Here is a 26,090-nt window from a genome sequence, read left to right as displayed (position 1 = left end):
AACCAAATGTAACACGCGATAAAAGGTCAATTAATCTAAGTTAAATATCTGCTGAATATTGAACAATAATTGCACGCTGGATTGAGATCACATTTGCTCATGATTTTCTTGAATCAGTTGAATGGGGCTCGGCTACTGTTATCGCTCGAGCCATAGAGCTAGACGTACGCATATACGCATGTATACGCCAACAGACTATCAACGACCGGGCTCTAGTTTTCGACATCGCTAGCAAGGACGTCCCGAGAGCTTTCATTTCAAGAGGCCCGACAGGAGTACAAAGACAACAACCCAAACTACAGAAATCTACAGCTCGCAGAGCAATGCCCGCTGCAGCAAGAAGCATCTCTGCATCTGTTCCGTTCCGTGGTCTGTATGAACGTCCGTGTCAAACCGGGTATATGGCGCGCTACACTCGGCTGTGGAGAATCCAACTCAACTACAAAGTTTACCCCGTTTTGGGATGCAAACGAGAATTCCGAGTACAGGTATCAAGTCAAGCGAAGGACCTTTCATAGGTCTTCTTGTTATGTGGGGGTTATCTCACTTGAAAGAGGATTCAGACCTACCCGGCAATCAGCAGGTACAACAACGAAGTTTGCCCATCACCGGTAGGCCTACACCAGCTAGCGGTTGGATCACTGCCATGACCGTGCACAGGACGGGGCACAGGATCTCTCGATACGTCTATGCACGGTGTAGCCGTGCAATTTTCCTGCCAAATGCCGCGAAAACCCGCTCATTTTGTCTATTGTTTGCTGTCATTTTACTATTTCTTACCACGTAATACTAGGAGCAGTAAGACATGGTGATCAACAGTTGGTTGTGGGCCAAGTCGTCGCCGGCCGGTACGTTGTGGGACCGGATTCTCTATATCCGTGTACGTCAACGCGGTGACCGTCTCCCAACATCTCCCGTGTCCTGCTCTAAGCTTGCCGATCATGATCTTGAGTGTAATTTTTGTGTTAGGCATTGTGCTTGTTGCTGGTCTACATATATAGGCAATGTTGATCATTTTAGTTATGTATTTTCACTGTACTGTACATAGCATTGTGTACAACCAACGTGATTGCGCGCGATCAAACCTTTTTGTTCACTGTGTCTGCGTGCAGTAAACTCAGCAACATACTGTGCTGAGTGTAGTGTCCCAATATTCGTAGTTCTACACGAGTTTATAGATAGAAATACACCACTGAAGTTCGTTTCCGATCTTAATATTTTACTATTGCATGATGTTGAGTCTTACAAAGGCCTTAACAAAGTGGGAGACTGCTCCCATCTCACTCCTATTGAAGTTGAGAAGACTTATGTTTACAAAAATTTATGTTTATCAACAAAAAAAATCACGCACGCCGCAGCGCGACGACCACTGCGCTTTAAGTATCCACGACCTCACATGTTACAGTCTTTCACTACCATGGTATGGCCCAAACCCATTGTTATCAATGGTGAGTGTGGACCTGTCTACAGGAAATTGGGGTGAACAGGTTAGACAATGACGTTACAAGTTGTAGGTTAGTTATCAAGGTAGCACCAGCATAGAGTCCTGAGCATCTGTCCATGTGTTCTCACAGGAAATAACAGGGAAAAAAATTATTTGAGAAGTTTCTCTCCTTTAAATAGAAGCTCATGGCACACTTGTTATATATTACAAAACAATGGGACACTGGAGGTCTCGAGACAGTATGTATGTGTGTATGTATGTATGTATGTATGTACGTACGTACAGTATGTCTGTCAACATCAAAAACATGCAAATCACTGCACGTTTCAGCTTGGTACTTGGTGTCTAAATGCATCCTGGGCTATAGATGGGATTTTGTTCAAATGAAGTCTGCATTTCCAAAATTATGCAAATGAGCTTACAAAATGTGAAATGGTCAAGAATTAATCTCTAGAACCGCTGTTTTGATTGCTTTGAAAATTTGTGCAAGTACCTTAGGTGAACCTTATACAGTTTTATGAATATTGTGAAGAAATCCGTAATTTTGTATTTTTGCTGAATTTTTTGGTGATTTTTCTCATTTTCAGTAAAAATTCTTAATTGAAACTGCCAGCCCAATCACTTTCAAATTTGGGTTGGATCTTTGCGCAGGTGTTACTCTTCTAATTTGTTGAAATTATGACAAAATTTGGAAAATTACTATTTTGAGCAATTTTGTCATTTTGGTCAAAAAATCTTAAACAGTATTTTCTTTTTAAAACCCCTGGACGGCAGCTTTTATATTTGGTACACAGATGTACAGAGATAACAATAGTTAGATATGTGGAAATTGTCCTGAAATATACAAATTTGTATTTTTGAGACAATATTGTCATTTTTGGTCAAGAAAACTTGTTCTCAAAATAACTTGTTTAATAGCTTTGTAATTTGGTATAAAGTCCCGAGGGATGTTATTAGATAAATTTTCTGCTCAAAGTGATGTGAACCCCCATATTTGTATAGTTCAGGTAATTTCTCAGTTTGTGACCTTAAATGACCTACTGGGTACACCAACCCAGGATATATTATATGATACAGTTTCGAAGGCTGTGAACATAATTTTGTCATATTTGGTATCAATTTGTAGGAAAATTTGATTGAGAAAACAAAGCTGGGGTAAATTTTTTCATTGCGGACTAATTTTTGCATTACTCTATGTAAGACATAGAAGAACTGATGAGAATTTGGATCCAGGATAATTCCAGATGTTGTACGTAATCACCGCCCACAGTGGAAGGCATTTCACTATCTGTAACTACCGGTAACTTAAGTGCTGTTTACATTAGAATGATAACACTCATCCATTGTAATTAAAAACTCCCCAAGGTTGTAAATATATTTCCTGTCATCTGGCATTATGTAATACCAAGGGATGGAACATTTGATATTCAGGAGGGGGTAGGGTCTAGAAGATTGATGAGGTAGCATTACTTTTTTACCAGATCCCTTGTACATTTTTTTTACCACTCCCACCTTTTCTTTTTATCAAGCCTAATCTCTGTCTATTTTTTGTTGTTGACATTTGCTTATGCGTTTAGGATCTGCTTGTCCCATTGCTATAGAAGTCGATATGCATGTTTCCAAAGATGACCTCGAGTACCTACCTTTCAGACCTTATTTGCTTTTGTCATTCTTGTTTTTCCTGGTTTAAATATTTCTTGAATAGACCAATTCAAACTGAATGTGAGCACACTGTCCTTGACAGTGATTTTTGATTTTTTAATACTGTTCAGTGTTTATATATTGAATAAAATTTGCTTACAGTTAAAATCCATACTTGTCCCATATCACTTTTTCCCCAGCTGTCAGCTACAAATGACAGGTGGCTATTCTTTAATATTTGAAGTGCAGGCAAAATCAACAACTCCTGTATGTCAGTATGTAGAGCTAACCCATTCAAACTCCCATATGGGCAAGAGTATATGTGCCAGTGAAAACTCTTCTTATAGGTTTGAGATTGCATGTCTTTGAGTTTGTCTGTATGTATATGATATTATTGTGTGGGTGTGTGTACATGTACTGACAAACTCCAAACCCGCAGCACCTACCCATTCAGTATTTCATGTACAGGTGCACCCGGAGATAGAGTAGTTTCACAATGTGCCAGTTGTGATCAAGTGCCATTGGCGCTATTTTTACGTTTAGTGGACAAGTCTGAAATTCCCTTCTCTAATATCCTCTCGTACTATTGGATCAAGTATTTACATTGTTGGAAATTAACACGGTCATAGCCGCTTGGGCATGATCAAAGTGGTATATGTGTAGTGTTGCAGCCAGGACGTGCCCTTGTGACAACGTCCCCAAACCAGAACCCATTGTCCTTCATTCTTGTGGACCAGCGGGCCATCTCGGGCGCACTCATGTGTCAACTGTGTTGGGTGTATTCTGAAAGTAATATCTGTTATTGACGATTACCATTGGTTTGCATGATTATTTTAAGGCTTATATGTTTGTACTTTTGGAGCTATGATTAAAAGTTATTAGAACTTAACACTGCACTTGTAACTTGCTTGTAATCTGACTGAGCTCTGATTATAGCGGCAAATATGGTATACTTGCCTGAAATTCAAGCATAGCAACGCGGTCTCGATAACTTTACTTTTTTGTGTGTGAAATTAATTTGTTACAAAATGATATAAAATTTGGTTGACAGCTGTCACATGTTGTCCCCAAAATGTGCAATTTCCCTAAAAATAAATGATAGTGGGACATGGTGTCCCCTGATTTAAAATTCCTGGCTGTAACACTATAGATCACATTTATTTTTACTTCCTAATCAATCAGATTGCTATATTTTCACCATCAACATACTGGTTTTATAGCACATGTATACAATATAATATCACAGTCCCTCCATTTTGCTCGTATGATCTCTTCATTATCTACATAGGCCTGTAATAGCTTGTGCACATTCACTTGACTTGAAGAGGAACTACAGGATTACATACATGTTGCGTTTTGAAAACTTAAAGCGATCTGTAAAGCCCTATACTTTCTCCATATTTATTCTGTTAAAGTGCCAATACTCAGATAAGAACCCATGCATCCCCAACTTTCGATGAAAGTTTCAAATTGGTGTAATGTTTGAGCAAGCATCCACCCTGCTAATTTTTCTGGGTTTCTCTAAAGGTTGTTGATGATACACATTTCTAGAAATATGTCACATTTTGACCCGGAGGTTGTTTGTTGTATTGACCTTTATTTCTGTAATAAACACAGGACAGAAACTTACGGAAAGGAATTTCATAGTGCATCAATGTCGATAGTTATTTGCATATTAATGAATAGCCAACTGCATAACATGTCAAGATAGAGTCTGTATCGCACTCATACCAAATTTAAGAGAAAATTATATGCTCCACAACCTGGGCTCTCACATTGGCAAATAAGGTACATAATTTTCACCCTATAGGTGACTCTGATGACTGTGAGCGAATCTTAAGCTCTAATGTTTCTCTATCTGTTCCTTCTAACAATGATATAAATAAAATGGTCGCCAGAGAAGATTGGAAGTTTTGTTAAACTAGAGGGAAAAAGGAAGTAAATACAGTATTGAGGAAGTGTTTTCTCATCTCACAATAAGAATTACAGATAGCATTTCTGTCTTTCACCTTATGAAACCTACAGCATGTTATAGTCCAGTATCCTGGTCTGTGTGGTCTTCATGTTACAGGGAGTTCATCATAGGCCACATAACGCCAGGAATAAAGACCTGTACAAAGGGTCTGCTGGAAACACACACAACTATATGACATTGGACCATGTATTCACTGTATATTCATAGTTTGGAGAAATGGCCAGTTAACTCTGGTCTTGAAACGAGTATCAGTCAGCTGTTGGGAGTTACACCTACTGTTCAAGCTTTCTGTTCAAATCAGTTTGTGAATGCAGTATAAATACAAGAATTTTTTACCCAGCAGATACCGTCACTTTAGGATTAACTTCTCCATGGGAGATGTCACTTAGGTACCGTTCAGTTTTTATGGCCAGGGGGGGGGGGGCCGGCAAAATCCAGGGGGGGTCATCAAAATTTTGGAATCCGCAAAGGGGGGGGGGGGGTCATCGGTTTTTCACTGGTAGGAAAGGGGGGGTCACCACATTTTCAAAAACATAATACCAACAATAAAGTTCACTTTATGCCATTGCCATGATCGACCCTCTTTACCGGCGGGCCGGCCCACTACAATAAATATACATTATGTATTACCCATGACCCTCTTAACGGGCAGACGCCTTTAGCGGCCCACTCCAATTAGGTTTACTTCATGCAATGGCCATGATCGACCCTCTTTACCGGCGGGCCGCCTGCGGCGGCCCACTCCAATAAATTGACTTTATGTAATACCCCACGGCAATCTTAATGGCCGTGTGCCTTCAGCGGCCCTGTCCAGTAAAGTCTACTTTATGCAATAGACATGATCGACCCTCTTTACCGGCGGGCCACCTTTGGTGGCCCACTAGAATAAAGTTGACTTTACGTAATGGCCTATGACCCTCTTAACCGGAGGGCTGCCTTTGGCGAACCACTCCAATAAAGTTCACTTTATACAATGTCCATGGACATGAGTTGTCAATGGAAATGAAGTTAAAAATTGCCTTACAGTCATCCTAATTAACAGACGTTTCAATGGATGTGGCTGAGAAGTTGTGCACTGGCATCTCTGCTACACGAATAAAGTGCGCCGCGTACCGGAGTTCAAATCCAAACCATGCGGGTAAATTTGACATATGGGTTTTAGTTATTTTAAGTGGGGGGGGGGGGGGGGGTCATCAATTTTTTTCGTCTGACAAAGGGGGGTCATCTTTTTTTCACGAAAAATGCAGGGGGGTCTATCTTTTTTTGAACACCGGCGACAAGATTTTGCCGCCCCCCCCCCCCCCCCCCCCCCGGCCGTAAAAACTGAACGCTCCCTTAAAGAGCTCCCTGCATTTGAGATTGTAGAAACTCCATCAGACTGATTTCTTAATAGGCAAAGAATTGCAACGCGGTAATCATGTAATTCATATACTTAACCGAATTTCACCAAAATCATCTAAACATATTAAACTGTTCTTTGTTGTATGGTCACACAAGTTCCATCATCAGCTTACATGCCCAGGGCAATGTTAAACATGTCTGCATGGTGATTTTGCATGCACGTCTGTCTACCTATTTGGAGTTGAAATCTCTTGATGCGTTAATCTGCGTTCATGATTGTAACATGGCCTTCAATTCTTGAAGAACTCTTTTATAAGCTGAGCATTATACGAAAGAGATCCAAGTTCACTTTTTGACATAGTAAGACTGCAAGCACCAAACACTTATGAATATTGGTATGTGGAAATTTGCAAGATGTGTACATATTTCTTTAAAATTAGCCTTGTGAATTTTAGAATAGCAGTGAATTTTAGTTTTTGTAAATACTGGTGCTCAGAACCATGCTTTGAAAATCATGAGGTTATCTTGACCAACTCAGAAGGCGTACGAGGTGCTGTCTCCCCTCTCCCCCATCCCAAACCCCAATAACCTTGAGCAAGTGATTGTGAAATGTCACTGAAATATAAGACAAAAGACAGAACAGTTTATGTGAATGGTTTAATAGCTAATTATGATAGAAAAAAAGATAAATACAAATACAGGATCTAGGGCCATCTACACTGAAGCTATCATAAGTTAACGAGACATCATCATACAAAAAGCATAATAATAGGGCCAATCACCTGTTCTTCTCCAAGATACTTGCCAAACTATACACCATCACTTTCTTAGTTTCTACACATCTACAAAACATGAACGTCCTAAAAGTAACATCACTTGCATGTTGTACAGAACATCATACAACTTTCCCAACAACTTGAAATCAAATGTTGTCTTGACAACTGGCCAGTCACATGACAGTGGACATGTCGCTGCCTGAGACAGCAGAACAGGTATACACTGCCCAAACTATCCTACGTATAACAACTTAAAGGGTTCGCCCCTTCATAAATAATACTTTCCCTGTACAAGTCTCTCATCCACTTTGCCCACATACAGTCACTGAGCAAGTTACTGGACAATTTCAATTCAGTTTCTGTGAGCACTCCTTACAAGACAAGTTGGCCAAAAATCAAAACAATCGGCCTGAAATTTGAAATAGCTAACATGGATGTATGAAGTGATTGGCTTCAATAAAACATGATCACGAAAAAGATTGTGTCACTTCAATATATGTCCAGAAATGTACTAAGTATGGATTTCAGCATTATTGTTGGGCACATGATAAAATCTTGAGGAATACCGCTTCCTCAGTACATGGAAATATCTGGTCTCTGTATGGGCACATTGGCCATTACAGTTCCCAGTTCCAATTATGCTGAGAAAGCAGTGTCACCTTGTTTAAGACAATACCAGTACCCAACAGGAAGACTTTACTACTTACAGACGTTAGCTGTCGTCTTCCCTGATTTAGAACAATACCTAATGGAGAGCCAATATGAAGGTTTGTATTGCCCCTACCAGGCACTGATTATTTCAAGTTTATACCCTTCTGGGTCAAATGCTTTCCATTTATTGCAACAAAACATGTATCACTATCATTTCAGTGGTACAAACAAAAGCTTTTCACAAAATATGCTAAACAATATTGCAGTGTTAACATGCACATGGTTCATCGATTTGCAATCTGCCGGTTCTCCTCTGTAATTGGAATTTTGTATTTTCTTGATTCTGCCTAGATTCAGAACCCCTGTGTCAAAAGTCTAACAACAAAATAAACAAGTTCAAAGAGAGTACAGAAACAATGCTTTATACACCCGGTTCAGTCTATGAATCCGTTCAGATGAACACAAAGTCACAAACAATTTACCCATGTTACCTCCAAGATTCCTTAAGAACCAGAATCTCGAGGCACTTTACACAAGAGTTCAGCATTTGCCTTTTTCTCCATATTATATTCAATAAATACTGTACACAAAGCTTTTTTCATGACTCTCTCAACAGATTTTTGCAGTAGTGCATAGCCACTCAGTGACCATGTCAGTATTCTCCTAAGGAACCAGCACAGATGCACAATCAGCCGAAATTCACTTTTACAATTGCATCTCGGCAGAAGCTTAAAGCTGTTTGTTCACTTTAATAACTTTTTGTCATTATATTTTGTCGTTGAATTGATACATTTGTATGCCAGCCAACAATTCAAGAACGCTACTTTCGCAACTAACTCACAAAATGAACAAGTATCACCCAAATCTAGGATAACACATAACAGCAACAATTTTTCTCTGGAATACATTGTAAAACACTGACTGGTATGACTGACAAATGCGAGTACCTGCATATTCCATTGACGTTTTCCTGACACTATCTGAACTTCAGGAATTCAACCGACCCAATCCATTCAGTTTTGGACGATGCCCGTTTGAGGGAACAGGGAATCAAAGTGATTGATTCCGACACATGGCCGGTTTTTCGCAATGTATTTTTTTGCATTCTGCAATACATTTTAAGATTTGACAGACTGTTGAAACCCTAGACCTGGCAAAGTAAACAATGTAAGCCAGAGCAGACTGACACTTGTTACATACTGTCATTTCAAATGTCTTGCACTTTCCACTAATACACCCTTCACCACCATACTGTGGTACAGTCCTAATGTTTCAAATAGGGTGGGTGGAACTATTTACAGGGGAAAAGGGTTGACAGCACTATGTGATCAACCAGTCTTTGCTGTTAAGTCCATGCTGTATTTCCCTGGGAGAATACTGCAACATATAATTTATAAAAATACATTTTCCCAAAACCTGCTTCCTACTTAACGCAGGTAAAGGTAAACCCGTCTTTTTTTTACATTTTTTTAAACACTTTATTTTCAATGAAAAAAGTAACATGATTCATGATAATTAGACATTCCTCCACTTAACTAGAAATTTCATTTTTTTTGTAAATTTCTACAACTAGCACATTTATTACAGTTCGCACTGCTGCCAACATTGTCAAATTAATAACAAACGACAAAAAGTGAAAAATACTCCCACCCATAATTCCTTTCAATCATCTCGTCTACAATCTCTAGTTACACATTCATCTATTACGGCCTAAAAGTATTAGTAAATAATGTATATATTAATCATTAGATCTTTTCAAAAATATCCAAAAATAACCTTTTGTATACTACAGAGGAACAATTTTGGCTATACTCATGCAGAACATTTCAGAAATGAAATCAGTTCTTCAATATGTTCAGAAACAGACATAAAATTATTTATTTGGTGACCTTTCTAGTATGGAAAAAGGTATACAAGCATAAAAACAGGCAACTACTTTGTATTATGTGGATCAATATAATATAATTTCATTCAATCACAGAGAGCAGGAAAACACCAGCCTTGACTATCATCGGACTGTTTCCACTCAGGAGAACTTTGCCCAAGCTGTACTGTGTAGGATTGAACTACAGGCAGCATCTTTGCAAAACAGAAACCTCTGGACATAAATGCTTCCATTCTTACGAAATTTATGACGGCAATAGATTAAAAATGTTAATCTAGGATAGAGCAGTAGGGAGCAAAATGCACTTTAAGATTGGCACCACCCTTTAGTTAAAAGGGGTCAAAGGTGAGGATAGGGGTCAAAGGTGAGAATAAGGGTCAAAGGTGAGAATGACTACACCTATGCTTCACAAGCACCTGCACATTGATATTATTGAGCAGTGATACTGTACGATACTATATTAATGCTGATGATTGACTTTATATGAATCCATAGTTGGTAGAACATGTGGGAAATATTTTACTGCCCCAAAATTCTACGTGGCATTAATTCAAAAGCTAAATGGAACCTGATTTTCAGATCAAAGATTACATAGAAACAACGATAAGTCATTTAAGCAGCATTAGATGCACTCAAACTAAAATGTCTGCTGCCACACACCAAACAAGGACCAAATCTCATAGATTATAGAGTTTTTTCACATGCGATAATTGTCAATCTAGCAAACAAAATTGTGCCATGTTAACTTGGTCATATCTATTCACTTATGGTTATCTCTGGGCTTTCTAGAGGTTGCTATCAACTGATCAAAAGGGTGTGATATCAGTAGAAATCCGATTGGCATCTAGAGGATATCCATTATACAGTTCATTTCTTCATCTGGGTAACAGATTTAAACCCCTGAACGAGTGGAAAGAGTCATTGCTGAATTTTCAAAGAAGATACATATTATGTTGATGCCGTGTGATGGTACGATACACAGTCACTACTGCTTCCAGGTAACAGTTTGGGATATGGACCTTGATGGTATCATGTCTAACAAGTATTCTCTTTGTCTGTCCGTGGGCTGTGCTAGCGTTGTTATGACTTGAGGTTTGGTCATCATTGCCTGTGGACAGAATAAAAAAATATATTGAATGTTAAGATGCATGAGAAGGAAATGATTGAAGCAATCCTCCGCCCTTCATCACTTCTACCTACATCAACATAGCAATACTAATCATCCATCCCCATCATCTAGACACCACTATATGAAACTGTGTTCAACCTGTTCAGAGTGATTATTAGGAGTCTGGTCTGTGAAAGGGAATACAATCCACACCGCGGTACAGAGTGATGATCATTCCTGTTCACTTTTCATTACCCACGGACTAGTGTCATTTCATATTCCATTCATCCAATCAAGAAGTTTCAAGTGACATTATCAGAGACAAGTGGTCTTCGTGTGTGGTAAACATTACTACTACATTTTGAAAAATAAACTGAAGCAGATTGTATCACTGCATTATCAGGGAATATGAAAAACAAGCTGTCTTTGCTCTGCTTCCGTTGGAAAGAAAATGACCAGAAATGGCGGGAGGGTTTTAGAATAAAGAGTGAATTCTATTCCGAAACCACAAATTTATGGCAGACTTGGAGAGGCAAGATTTTCATGAAAAGACTACAATGTCATGCAAACCTAAAGTAATAAATTTATGTGTCATATTGATATGATAAGGAAAAAGTCTGTAAAGGACTAAAAGATGATAAGGATATTTTAGGATTGTGCTCACCTGTGGAACATGATACGCATAGGTTATAGTAGGTTGGATGTGAGCCTGTGGTATCTGTCCATAGACAGGTCTGACGTGATGGCGTTGCATTTGCTGTTGGTGTGCTTGTAGCAGTTGGTGGTGCTGTCGCATCTGTTCTTGCTGTACTTTCTGTAATTGTTCCCTGTGATGTGATGTAGTATGGGCCTGAGACGCATTAGTTGGCACAGTTGCAGCAGCAGCAGCGGCGGAGACCGACTGACTCATTCTCTGTTCTATCTCCTGTTCTTGTTGAAGGGCTTTCACAAAGGCAGTCTTTAGACGGTTCGTGTGTTCTGCTTTGAGAGCCTTCTTCTGGTTGGTCACAACACACGTTTCACACATGACGGCATTGGATTTCTTAGGGTCTCGCTTCCAGACTGTGGTGAAATTAAGCTTGCACTGAGAACAAGAAAATGGTTCAATGTACCTTGGTGTTTTAGGACTGCTCATGTCCTCTGTAATTCTATTCACAACTTCTTCAAGTCCGACTAAATATATGAATTCATTGTTAGCTGCACTTGGAAGGAAATGCATTTCTGGAGGTGGGGGTTTAGGTGGTGGAATCTGCAGTAATGTCTTTTCAAGCTGTTTTCTTAGCGCTAACTTAGCTGCCGCTTGCCGACTGGCCGGAGATTCTGCAGCAATGGCTGCGACTGTAGTTGCCGGAGTCGATATCTTCACCGGCTGCTGCGCTTGACCCTGTACAAGTGTGTAAGTTGTCGGTGTTGAACCATATGCTATCATATTGCTACCGCTTCCTACTCTCACAATGGGCGGCCTGACCATTTGCGACTGCTGAATGTGCACATTGCCACGCGGCCCCAACATCAGAGGTGGCGGTCCCTGTGAGCCCTGCGTTCTTATTGGTTGGATCTGATTCCCTCGGACAAGGGGTGGCATTATCACCTGCTGTTGTGTTTTCATCAGTTGCTGTCCGCCACGTAGGAGAGGTGGTGGCTGAGCTGACGGGTTACGAGGTATTGGCAGTTTGCCTGGGACAGCACCCTGATTTGGCGTTTGATCTTTCACCAACACTGGCTGAAGCTGACTCTGTCGGAGTTTCTTCAATAAAAGCAACTTGGCTTCTTCATTCCTGAGCTCTTCTTGTAATTTTCGCACTAGTTTCTCTCTCTCAGACATTTCATCTGGTGTTAATTTCTTGATACCGTTGGCGAGACCCGGAGAGGAACAATCCGAGTCGTCGCTAACACCATTCACCATGGGTCCAGATGAATCATCAGACAGAACAATTACATCATCTGGAGACGAAGAGTTTGCTCTTTCTTCTGTGAGTCTGAGTGGTGAAGAAAAACAGTAAAGCAATATTCAAGATTTGTAATATAATATTATTGTTTGTTTTCTGCAAAACAATATTAATATCTTGATGTAAAAATGTGAATGTTGTAACATTTTTATTAGAACACAGTGTTCTCCCCTGAGCAATTAAAGCATAGTGTCCACTATTTTATTTTGGTAAAACAATAGAAATTCATCAACACAAAAATCATATCATTATGCAAATTGCAAAATTGCAGCTATGCTATCAGAAATTCCTAGGGGAGAACACTGCAACAGTTGTCGTTTCCATCTCTTTCAAAAGTTCCAATGGCAAATATATCCATTTGGCATGTGGAGATCCCTAGCATAACAATCACGATCTGTTATCACGGTTGCACAAGAATGGCAGATATATCCTTCAGAATAATTACATTAAGGCAGTCACAGACCTTAATAAGTGGATTTTCTGAGCCTTAGTTGTCCATGGCATAGACCAAAATAATAACATGTTAGTTCATAAAAGTAAATCACACCTAAGAATATCAGATATTTTACCTCCTCAATCAATATACCGCGGATGATGTTCAAAAATTCTTTCAAAAAAGCTCTGCTTCTCTTGCATAGCCTATTTTCCTTGTCATCTTTTTACAACAAAAGACATAACTAGTCCTGGCTGACAAATTGTTATTTTTGAAAATTTGATAACTTGTTGGCTGGTAATAAAGATTTCATAACATGTTGTATATTGTTCACTCTACTTTTCAATTGTTCAGCTTCATATTCAACATCATAGCAGACAACAGCACCAAATTTAATTAACTTGAAGTAGTAATATTTCTGAATGAAGTTTTCATTTCAGACATCAAAAAATCATGACTTTGTCAAACCTGATAATTGGAAAGTAATCAAGACTTGAAAATAAATCAGCAAAAAATAAGACAAATTTTTTTGAAAAGTAGAACATTTAGAAAATAGAAAATTTAACCCTTAAGACGCCATAGACTTTCATGCAATATAGCCTCCCATGCAAGAACTTTTTGAACCAATAAACTTGACATGTTACACTTCTTTTAGACAGGTACAGTGTGTTTCCTGTGATTGGAAGCCCAGCCAAACCACTATGAATTTCAAAGATCAGGAAATGGAGAAGCTTTGAGAAGTCTTTCCATGTTTGGTTTAGCAATGGGGGTGGGAAAATGGGCTTAAAATGCACATTTTTGGTTCAAAATGTATTGAAAATGAATAAAAGACTCTAAAAATAGATCTTATCGTCCAAAAACCTGCAAACTTTTACACATTTTAAATGTCATGAAAAGAGACATATTTTGGTGAAAATTTCGGCAGCGGAACTTATCAAATGTAAATAATAAGCAAACAAACAATTGTTGATATTTGTCAATAATACAAATACCACATACCCTTCAACACAGCTACACAAAAGCATATAACACAAGTGAAATACAGCTCAAGACAATTTTAATCAGCAACATGATTGAATTTCGTAAACAACATCTTTTATTCATTTGTCGTTTATTTATTTATTTATTTATTTGTTTGTTTGTTTGTTTGTTTATGTATTTCTTTCTGCATCGAAAGGTGAAACCATGTAACCAGGAAAAATCTTTGTTTTTATTTTTTTATTTGGATTCTGATTGCTGTGAGATATAATTCAATTGTTGTTGTTCTGGAATGAATGTTGCCATTAAAGTTAGAGAGGATATGTTTGAAAGATTTTGGCATTGCAAGTAAACACAAACAACTAATTTGATTGATATCATGAACAAGCTGCCATCTTACAAGGCAATTCAAATCAGAGCCTGTATTCAGCTACGTTATTAGCTACCCTGTGATTGGCAAACGACGAAAAATTTCACCACAAAAACGCACTACCTGAACTTCTGAGAAAATAAATTCGATTCAAGAACTAAATAAAATAAGTTTGAGGTACAATAAGAACGACATTCGCCTCTGAACGCTTTCGATGACCGTACTGGCCCTGACGTTTGATCGCGACGTCTCCGTAAATCATGACAGTCAATGTGAACACATACGAAAGTTTGATCACGTATTTTGACGAGCACGCAACATAATTCGCCAGTAAATGAACAGAAACCAATAGATATGATATAAATAATTACATATCGGGTATATTTCGACAAGAGAATATGTTATAGACGTAGGAATATGACGCGAGATCAACAGTTCGGAACGTGCCGTGTTGTACGTTTTGTACACACAAACCCGTGATCGGCGGCCATCTTGGCCGTCTCGATACACGGTGAAGAATGCCGCGATACCAAAGTTTACTTGATATAAACAGATCTGATCGCTCAAAAATCACAGATTAAATTAAGATTTCGTGAAAATCCTTTCAAATTTCTTCATCATTAGTGTTTTCGGCCTAGAAAACCGAACTGACATACTCAAACTTGAGCTTTCAGAGAGGCTGGTCAATGCGATGCTCCGTGGTGACGCCATTCAAGCCGCTGTTCAACTTCAAAATCACGTTCGGCCGATCAAAAAAGTCTTCATTTTCTCAGAGATTATATCCTCAAAAAATACCAAAATATGTCATTTCTATAAAGAAATGGCCAATAACTTGTCACAAAACGATCGTCTTTAGGATGTACAGCAGGAAAAAGCGTTCAGAATGTCTCTCACTTCGGCGAAGTCAGCGACCAGATCTGATTAGATATTCACGGTAAAAAATAGTCGACCCGATTTCCTCGAAAGTCGCTCAAATTACTGGAAATTGCCGTAGCTACACTGATGATGTCATTATTTTAGTCCTTATATGGACCTGAAGGGGTTCAAAGGGTAAGGAATGGATTTATTTGTCAGGTGACCTGTTAAACGCGGGAAATCAAGTTCCAAACTTTGCCTGAGCGAACCTCAGGCCGTGTACGGATATATCCGTGCATGGCGCTGAGCGTGAGTTGGGCGTGTACGGATATATACGGGCATGGCGTTTTAAGGGTTAAAACAAAAACTTTTTTAACATATTTTGATAGTATGCTACTGCAAGTAGCCAGCAACTCTTCAATTCATGAGGAGGGGCTACAAAATTTTATGCATACAATGCCTGACCTAGTTCTCTGTCATATGGGTCAACATAATGCTTATATGGTAAGGGGCTATTCAACTTTTCCAACTGATACTTTCAGTTTCAATTTGGTAATTTTTTCACTCTATTGCCATCTTTTGTGCATTTCAAACACCCCCGCATTAAAAAATCTCTAAGATAAGATATTTGAAACCAAGCCAGTATTTTTGGCATCAAAATCCAACACTGAATGAGGGCCTGTAACAATGATCAAAATTTTTGAAGTAAAAAAGGTTGAAGAAGATGGAAAATGCATGACATTTGTATTTTCAAAGAGCTGAAACTGAAAGAAAGAGGCAATCCTAAGACAGTGGAACTGAAACAATGTTTTTTATATGTATACTGTCCTCTTGGACCATCAGACTGCAATTTAACATTGGTGTTCATACAGTGCTTTTTATATGGACATCTCAGAAACGTTTTTAGAGTACAATCATGCTGTTCAAGAGATCACTATGCAGCATGTGTGCTACAAAATACAATATTTACAATTGGTTAAGTTGATGATATTACCGGTTTCGGGTTATCTTAGCATGGCAACTGAAATTAGGGTCTTAAAAATGTTCAAGTCTGGTCAGATATGAGGTATGTCGCTACAGTCATGTTTTGCTTGTTCGTTACTAACCAAATTGACCTGAAGGTGTTTGTTGTTAACCAACTTGACCTGACAGTGCTTGTTGGTAACCAACTTGACCTGACAGTGCTTGTTGCTAACCAACTTGACCTGACAGTGTTGGCTGCTAACCAAATTGACCTGAAGGTGTTTGTTGCTACCAACTTGACCTGACAGTGCTTGTTGCTAACCAACTTGACCTGACAGTGCTTGTTACTAACCAACTTGACCTGACAGTGCTTACTGACAGTGCTTGTTGCTAACCAACTTGACCTGACAGTGCTTGTTACTAACCAACTTGACCTGACAGTGCTTGTTACTAACCAACTTGACCTGACAGTGTTGGCTGCTAACCAAATTGACCTTCATTGACCTGAAGGTGTTTGTTGCAACCAACTTGACCTGACAGTGCTTGTTGCTAACCAACTTGACCTGACAGTGTTTGCTGCTTACCAACTTGACCTATCAGATGAACCTAGGGACATCAGGGGTTATCTTGTGGATACCACTCTATCACAAGAAGACTTTTTCAGTTTAGATCATGGTTTTAATAGGTGACTCAAGAACATGTATCTATGCCATATCTATGCCATGCAATTCACCATGTCTGAGGCCCAAGGCTGTCTCTGATTTACAGAACTGGATTCTCATAATTTATCACAAATGGTATTTCGATTTTGTTTCTTTCAGTTATTTTTCTGAATCATGAAAGATTACTGAACTAACCCTTATCCTGCCAAAATGTATCATTTCCGAATTTGCTGAGTCAGCAAAAATCATTACTGAGCCAAAAAGCATACATATTTTGACCTACTTGGCATGGTACGTCATAGCACATTTAGTCTGTAAAATCATGTTCTACATTATCTGTTTTCAGAGGCCTTAACCTGAAGTCTTACTTGAATTACAAAGAATCAGACATGCTGTGCCTCTCTGGTTTTAACAATCTTGACCTGACTGTGACACATGAAATCAGCAGGGTACAGCTACAGAACTCAGTTCATATTCAATAACAAATTTGTGAAAATCATTAATCCATTTATATTCAGAAACACGCTTGAAAAATCAAGATATGTGATTCCTTCTAATAAGGAAACCATCACAAAAATTATTAAAACCATTACATAACTCTTCCTAGATTAAATAATTTAGCAAGACCGGAATCACAGGGGTTTAACTGTGGAATACAAATTTCCGCTGCTTGTAGGCATTTATTACCCATAATTCACAGCTTTTTGAAAGGCAGATTACACTTATTGAACCCTTATCCTGCCAAGTCCATATTTCACCATCAGGTCAAGATGGTTAAAATTAATGAAACACAACGTATTCCATATGGTGTAGTTTAACATAATACTGTACATTTGAAGGCTGTTGAAAACATAAATACTGTAAACTTGATTTTTTTGGACTAAAGATGCTATATCAAACCAAGTGGGTGAAAATACGTCATGTTTTGGCTGTAGATTGAATTTTACTGTTTCTCCTTGTGATTGAGCATAAGATGCCTTGCTTTTGCCAGGTGCTTGTAGCATTTTCTTCGAATCAGAATGACATTGTCTCAATATGGCTTGTATATTTGTAATTGACCAAACTGAAAATGGGTAGTTGACATCATATTGTAGATAGATGCGATTGCGACTTATCACTTAGGAGAGAGGAAATAGCACCCAGACACACACGATGAATCTTTGTTTCTATGTTTAGTCTATACCAAAACAGATCATAAATATTTGATGTAAATAACGGAACTTACTTCTTGATTCTGGAATCAGTCCCTGAATTGTCCGCACTAGTTTTGTTTGCGCTCTGTGAATTGTTTTCCTTATCTTTATCCCCTTCTGCTTTGTTTTTGGTCACTGACAAATCTTGTGGTCCACTGGCTGACAAATCATGAGGTTTGTCTACATCCATCTCTTCTACTTCATCCTTATTCTCCTCAGTTTCATTTGGAGTGGCACTGCCTTCTTCTACAACTTTGCTTTCCTGCACTTTGTCATCACTGCTATTCTCAATTGATTTTTCCTTATTCTCAGTATCGGATAAATCCTTTGCAGACTGTGAAATTGTACTAGCTGGTTTATCAATTTCTATTTTGTCTTTGTCATCAGTGTTAGGAATGTCTGGTTTTGCCGTCTCTGATTCAGAATTATCCTGTTTTGCTGTATCAGACTTATCTGCAGTCTCACAAGCTGCGCTTTCTGTGGTCAGATCTGAAGGTTCACTAACCTTGCTAGAATCAACAACAGCACTTTTTTCAACTGTATGCTTTTCCGAACTATTATCCGCTTGGGCCAAGTCCTGTGAAACAGCATCTGTCCCTTTTCGTTCATTGCTAATATCATTTTCTGATTCAGGAACATTTTCATCACTTGGTTTATCTTTGTCATTTTTCACACTGTCACTAATTGTCTGTTCCGTTTCTTTGTTGGAATTCTCCGTGACGACTACTTTTTGCACACTCTCATCTTTCTCATTTCCTTCACTATTCATGTCTTTCTCTACTTCAGGAGAATTATCTTTTCCCTTTGCAGTATCAGGGGAAATTTCTGGTTCCGCGTCTGAAATTTCTGGTTCAGTGTCTTGCTTTGATTGTTTCCTCTCTGCCTCAAGGTCATTACTTTCATCACATTCTTCGTCGTCCATCTTTTCATCCTCGGTTTTGAAGCTACCTTCCTTGAAAGACACCTCTGGATCACTGTCGTCACCAGAGTACTCTTCACCTACATTTGACACCGGTTTGCGGTCTGCATCATGGTTGTTTTCTTTGATCGTAGAGAGTTCAAGTGCAACTCCCGAGGGATCATCCTGTTCCCCAACCTTGAGTCGTTTGCTGCCCTTAACTACCGCTTCTGGCAACTCCATCTTAGCTCTGCAATAACAAGATATGACGTTTTGGTCTATGTGTATGGCAAGACAGAGCAGTGAAGGGTGATACTGTGGGTCAACATAGTACTATTATCTTTTGATAAGGATTGGTTATGTGAGAATGTGGTCAGTTGAGCTGAAACATCTATTGTGAGATTGAACTTTATGTACATTTGCTGTAATCACACATAACCTGGAAGAGACTATAACCTACTGGCCGACATTTCAATGAAGACATACATGTATATGAGTGAAATGTAACTTATTATTAAGGTGTGATATATTTGAACAAAACATTGGTGAAATTGTGTCTTTCATCTCACATTCTTCAAGCATTATCCCAATGGAGAAGTTTGAAACTATGATTTTATTAATACGACATTCCTATGATAAGTTATAACTGATACGAGACAGTACTAAGTGTGTGAAATGTGATACATGGTCTACATGAAATTTCAAAGCTCAGTGTATGTGCACACTCTTCATCAGTACACTTCATCATGGCACTGACGGACATTTCATCAACGTAACTGAAACGACCAAAGGTAAATCAAGGATGATCTGTTGCTATGATAGTGTGTTATTTCTGCTTACTTTTTAGTAGGGGAGGGTGGGTTGGATTTACGAGGTGAACCAGGGATTTCATCTTCAGAGTCTGAAGTTCTCAATCTTTTACTACTCCGAGTTACTCTCTCACTTGACGAAGAATCAGTGGAAGACCGCCTGAAAAAAAATACCAATACAGAGAGAAATTTCAATCATGAAGAAAATATAACTTATACATCATACAAATATACCTTCATATTGAAATAGAAATGCTTCAAAGTATTTAGACTGTTTGAGGCCAAATGTGCTAGTTACAGTATTCTCATGTAGTTGAGATAAATTGTTTGTACGATATCACTGACTGGTTTCTTGTCTTAATTAATTTGGCAAAAGTACGACCAGTACCCCCTGGCCTTTTTCCATGAACCAAAAAAATTCCACTGCTGTTAAAGCAGATTGATATAGAATCATGGTTTTGATATGGAGCTCTGGACCAATCCGAACCAACCCTGTAACTAAAAGACCTTGGTTTAAACCAATTGTTTTCAATATGGTATTAGGTAGAATCATATGTCAGCAATTGGAGTTGAAATTTCAGATAATTTAATGTTCTTCTTGAAAGCATTTTTTCAAACACTTGTTATTTTTGCAGATGTTGTGTAATAAGTGGGATATGTACTATATATTTACTGCAGCACACTCACTCTCTAATGTAAGGTTTATTATTTCATACTCAAAAATAATGCTTGAATAATTAAAAATCAAATACTTCAGCAGTCGAACTTTACTAGCCATTTTTTCTCAGAGTGAAGAATGCATATCAAATAAGATAAAAGGCTACGATATAAAATAAAGACTTTGCAAGAAAGTTTGGAATGTATTCAGATATATCAAATTTGGTATATCAATACACAACAAAAATGTTGGAAAGATTTAACACAAGACATCAGTTGGTAGTAATAAATTTGTCATACTAATTCACTAACATTGTCTACTCAGAAAAATAATTTATAATTCTCATAGGCTAGTTACACGGGAAAGCGCATAATGTAGTGAATTCAGAATTTGTAAATTTATGAATTGTCAATGAACTTTGTGAACCTACACATGTAAAATGTCTTTCATATTCTAAAAATAGCTCAGCCTTACTCATATGTATTTCTACTGTCCAACTTACTTTGCTTCTAACATTTCTGTAATGTTCATGTAAAGAATGTGTTTCATGAAAAGAGCTGAAACTTAAATCACTTCCCATATCTGGTGGTACATAACTATCTACCTGCCTAAAATGAAGGTTTCTGAGTGTCCATATGTTTGACACACTGCTTATCTTCACTTGTACTGGTGCATTATGCTACAGTTTGTCAGGTCTACAGAATTAGTAACCACCTGATTTGTTAGAAATATTGCTGGACACTGTACATTTGCACCTCAATATAGACAAGAATACGGTTTCATAGGTCAAGGTTTGAAAATCTGAGATGTACAAAGGAAATTAATATTCATTCAGGTGGGTACAGTTCAAATATATGACCTACCTTTCAATTGACTTGCTTGGGGAGGGTGGGTAAGATCTTCTTCCACTTCGTGTAACTCTATCATCAGACATGTTTCACAAACAACCTGAGAAACAATAAAATTTTTGAATGACTAAGACAAAACTATTTGATACACTTTATCTCCTATGCGTAACATAGTCAATAGTTACTAAATTTGCTTTATTTTTTACAACAATTTTCTTTTCCCGTAGTGTTAATGTGATGTCATCATCAATATTGGTTTAGAGAATGATTTACGGGTAACAAAACCCTACCATTTTTTCATTCTTTCTTTAAATCTTGTCGAGACATGTTGGATCATTGTTTTATATTCACCTACTCATTATAAAAACCTCCATTCATTTTAACCCTAGAGAGCCTTCTTGTACTGTACAAAGATAATTTATATGATGATTTTGTCTAAAAAAGTTTACTTTATCAATTTACAGAAATTAAAAAGATTTTTTTGATGGGGAAGACTACGTATCCAAAATAACTACTGTATGCATTATTGATGACATCACTCAGGGCAACCATGTGTGAGCTAAGGCAAGGTTACGCCTTATGCTCATTATCATAACAAACAAAGCCAAAAGGATGATGGGAAGACTGTTTTTGTTTGATACTGTAAGCATCAATGCACTCTCCCATTGGCTGCTTTGTTTATTATGACCTTATAAGGAATACGGCTTATCAATTAAGGATGGACCCTTCCGATTGGACAATATTGCTGTGTCTTGCCATGTAAACGATTATGTATGCATAAAATGACAGACAAGGAAAACAGACATGAGACTGATGGACGGACATTCCAGACCTATAGTTGCACCACAAATCTCATGCATCACTGTATTCGTTGACGACAAAAATAAAAGCAATCTATCCTCTTCGGTGTATCTCCCACTCAAAGTCACTTAATTACTTGATACATCATTCAATTTGTTTATCTATCTTTTTAAATCATGGTTGATCTTTTGTTCTCACATGCAATGTTATTAGAAAAAATATCACCGTAGCAAATACATGTATATAATGTGCATCAATGAGAACTTTGATGCTGCAAAATTATTCAGAAAGACTATATCTATAACATCCCATTTCATGCATTGGTACTAGCAAGACTAGTCGGTCAGTTATCACTCCAGAGTAAACTGAAATATTGGTGAGCCACATGATAGTATCGACTCCATCAAAACACTTGGGGTAAAACAATTTACAATTTAATTTCAAATGTTTTCTGATTGCTGACATGCATGCACAGATGAATTTGGAGACAGAGAACATTTCATTCAGCGCAATATCAACCAACAATTTACATAAATGCACTATAAGGTACACAAACATTATAATTCAAAAATAGAATTTAATGTTTTAAAAAAATATTTGACAAATTAGCCTCTGAGATTAACATTTTTTCTTTTTTACATATAGTTTGATATACGCAACTTTGTCCTCTTTTCAGTGTAAGGCTAAACCAGGGTCCTTCCACAAAGGAGGGACCATGGCTAAACCTATGTCTGACACTTCAAAGTAATTTTAAGGAATGGAAAGAAGTAAATTTTAGCAGGTGAATGAATAAATAATTTGAATATAACAGCAAAACTATATCTGTAGGGGTATCAGACAAGTAATGGCTGAGATAAAATTGAGATGCATTACATAATATTCAGCACTAGGGGCAGGGGGTGCAACAACAGCACATAACAATGTACTCAGGACTTGCTACAACCTTGGAGGTACTCGGGTTGCACTGTCTGTGCTGTGTACAGTCCATGTGCACAGAAGTCCACAACTCGGATGTACGAACCATAAAAATCCATAGAATCTCACTTAGACAACGTTCTTAAACAATTCCCATAAAATGTACTTCAGTCCTAGCAATAGAATACTGGAAAGGTCTCTGTATGTATGATACCTTACGTACATAGTATGTAAAACAACTTGTGTCACTCTAGGCCTGAGTACTAGCTACTAGCGTAAGGCCACCCCGCGACATTACGGTGATGTAATAGTTGTTCGCCAGAGAAAGTGGGAGTTAAGCGACAGTAGTTTCCACATAAAAACTTGACAGCTTTCTTTAAAATAATACACGTGATACATTCGACTTCATTTCAGTTTCATGAAGTGCTGATACTTCTTTGCAACGTGTGCTAGCTAGCCGTAGACACATCATGAACATGTGTGGCGCACGTACACCTGATTACAAACGATTTCTAATTATTTGAACGTCATAATGGTAAATTACGTATTAAATTATATCATGGAGCTGCATAGGGATGATAAACATTTTGAATATTGCACGTGTGTCGCTATTTTGCCCTTTCAACAGTTCGTTGTAAAATGGGCAATTCTGATTTGCCAATCGAGAAATTTTTGCATGTCATGAATGGAAGCATTTCTAGGACTTCCCTAATTTCAGTGGCATTGACATATTGACAACCACTTAGAATTACGCAAGTGGAAGACATACACTGCAAAATATATTAGTTTTGTACTGCGTTATTTCATATTCCGCTGATTTGTCGAAAATTTTCAACTGCTCGGCATTGCTTTCCTTGCGAGCACTCGAAATCTGTAACTTGCGCGGAAAATGGCAATCGATTAAGGAGAATTTACTGGTGATCAAACAATACCAAATGCAATTATTGCAAAATTGGCTAAAGATTTTTCTTTGAGCTTTTCGTTGGGTTTTCGGCAAGGCATTACTTTGTCCTCAAAATATTCGCGTATGGAAGAAGTATGTCGTAGGCAGGTGTAAGTAGTTCTTTCGGCGGGACACTTTCCTGGACGAGAAACAAAGTCTTAATAGTATTGGCTGGGATGTACCATTACGTAGTTCATCTCGTATGAAACTCGTCTAGCCGGCGAATGGCGCGAGTTTTGCAAGTTCTGATGGTAAAATTCCTATCATATCACGTATTTAAAGCACACAGACAACAAGGTTGTAAAAAGAAACAATTTTTGAAACAAAAATTACTATGGAAGGCAACTTACCCACCCGGTCGCACCGCGTCTACTTCCTAAGGATGACCTTTGGCGCTGACTGGCCGGCCATTCAAGGTGACGAACAAAAAATTATGTTATGCCACAGTCGGTTCGCCAATCTTGAACACACGAGGGCCCTCGAAAGAAATCAACGTAACGTACTGGACGTAACTGAAACTTTCAACGAGGCGATATTCGATCGCTTTTTGAGGAGTATTCGACTGGAGAAGCGCTAGACAAAAGGCAAAAGATACCCCTGTAATCTTTCCACAAAAAGGACCGTTTTAGGTAGAAAATGGCGTGTGGTGGTTTACTATTTACTACGGGGTTCCCATAGCTGGTAATCAGGGGTAAACACAACAAATTGTTTACTAGTAAACAGCGGTAATGACCTTATTTGGTGCGACCGATCACGTGATTTCAATCCCACCCAATCAGGCCTAGCTTTCTGTCAGACATCACTCATGTTGCCATGTGAACTGTTGTTCTTGTTGTGTCTGAACATCTGCTTACATCATAGTTTGTCAACAATTATAGTATTTACAGCAGGTATGTGTTGATTTATGGATGACATCATAGACTTTCAAGACACAGTTTAGTGATTGGCTAAATGCCATCAATCCACACATGAATCCTTTGTATACCCATAATTATCATAACTGACAGCTTGCTATGCATGGTAATGGTTTACTTTCAATAGTCAACAGCTTTTTCCTCCCAGGTCACTCTGCCCACTCACTGGGAAGATGATACTTGGGGTGATGATGCCTTGGTTCCAAAAAGAAATCTATATCAAAATGAGGCTATCGTCTTGGTTACCACATCAATCACCTACCACTTCTTGTTATCGCCCAGTTACCATGGATATTACTTTGCAATATCTGATATTTTTTTTGTAAATATTAAGTTATATTTCTTCAGTCTGTTTTGTAGAAATGAATGTAATAGGGAGAGACAAAACTTTGTGTATTCTTCATCATATGAAAGAATAAAACAGAACTGCATCAACACCGTATCCACATGTCTCACAACTTGGTTGAAGTCTATAGCAACCACATCTATTACTGAAAAAGTCAGCTTCATATCCAATTTTACTAACTATGCCACTAAGGTTTTTTCATAATTTCAAAATAAGACTTAAAAATAAATGCATAAATCTACATGTAACTTTGAACAGGCCGAGAAAATCAGAAAAGTACAAATTTGAAACACTTACTTCGCAATAACTGAGCCAAATATATAATTTGTCATACTTTTGGTGTAAATCCATTAACACAGTCCATACTCCTGTGTTGTGTTAATACATCTATAGTCTCGTCAACTTTCAGCCAACCACTATACATGTACATAAGCTCTCAGTTCACTTAAGTTTGAAAATAGTTACAGCATTTTTGGTCAATAACGATTAATCAGCTTTGTAATCACAAATTCATCTATCCAAAAATGATAGATTGACTGTAACAGTTCTTCAACAACTTCGTATTTATCATTAATCTGACAACAAAGCTTGGAAAATATCATAATTCTTCATCTAATTGATGAACTTTTTATACAAAATGAAATTAAAATTTCAAAATTTCTGAAATCAGTTTTCAGTCTCTGTATGTGAGTCATAACTTGAACTTCATATGTGAAAGTCTAGCTGCAATAAAC

The 26,090-nt window shown here is 38.0% G+C and overlaps 1 protein-coding gene across 2 annotated transcripts; it reads right to left on the bottom strand.

The window, feature by feature from the left end:
• Positions 1-7,044: 7,044 nt before the first annotated feature.
• On the bottom strand, positions 7,045-24,757 carry LOC139121678 (transcriptional repressor p66-alpha-like). 2 transcript variants are annotated; one of them, XM_070686757.1, is made up of 6 exons: positions 24,447-24,757; positions 21,453-21,537; positions 19,963-20,091; positions 18,257-19,372; positions 11,486-12,800; positions 7,045-10,821 (listed from the first exon to the last, which is right to left on the bottom strand). In XM_070686757.1, exons 2-6 carry the CDS (start codon positions 21,521-21,523, stop codon positions 10,699-10,701), a joined length of 2,754 nt encoding a protein of 917 aa, XP_070542858.1. In that variant the 5' UTR covers positions 21,524-21,537; positions 24,447-24,757; the 3' UTR covers positions 7,045-10,698. The 2 variants fall into 2 exon arrangements, with proteins under 2 accessions (XP_070542858.1, XP_070542861.1); XM_070686760.1 differs by having other exon boundaries at positions 24,451-24,588.
• Between the last annotated feature and the right edge of the window lie 1,333 nt (positions 24,758-26,090).

Source organism: Ptychodera flava, chromosome 21 (genome assembly GCF_041260155.1).
Source record: "Ptychodera flava strain L36383 chromosome 21, AS_Pfla_20210202, whole genome shotgun sequence".
In the NCBI taxonomy this organism is placed as follows: domain Eukaryota; kingdom Metazoa; phylum Hemichordata; class Enteropneusta; family Ptychoderidae; genus Ptychodera; species Ptychodera flava.
Note: the sequence above shows the minus strand (reverse complement) of the source record. Positions and strands in the feature narration are given on the sequence as shown.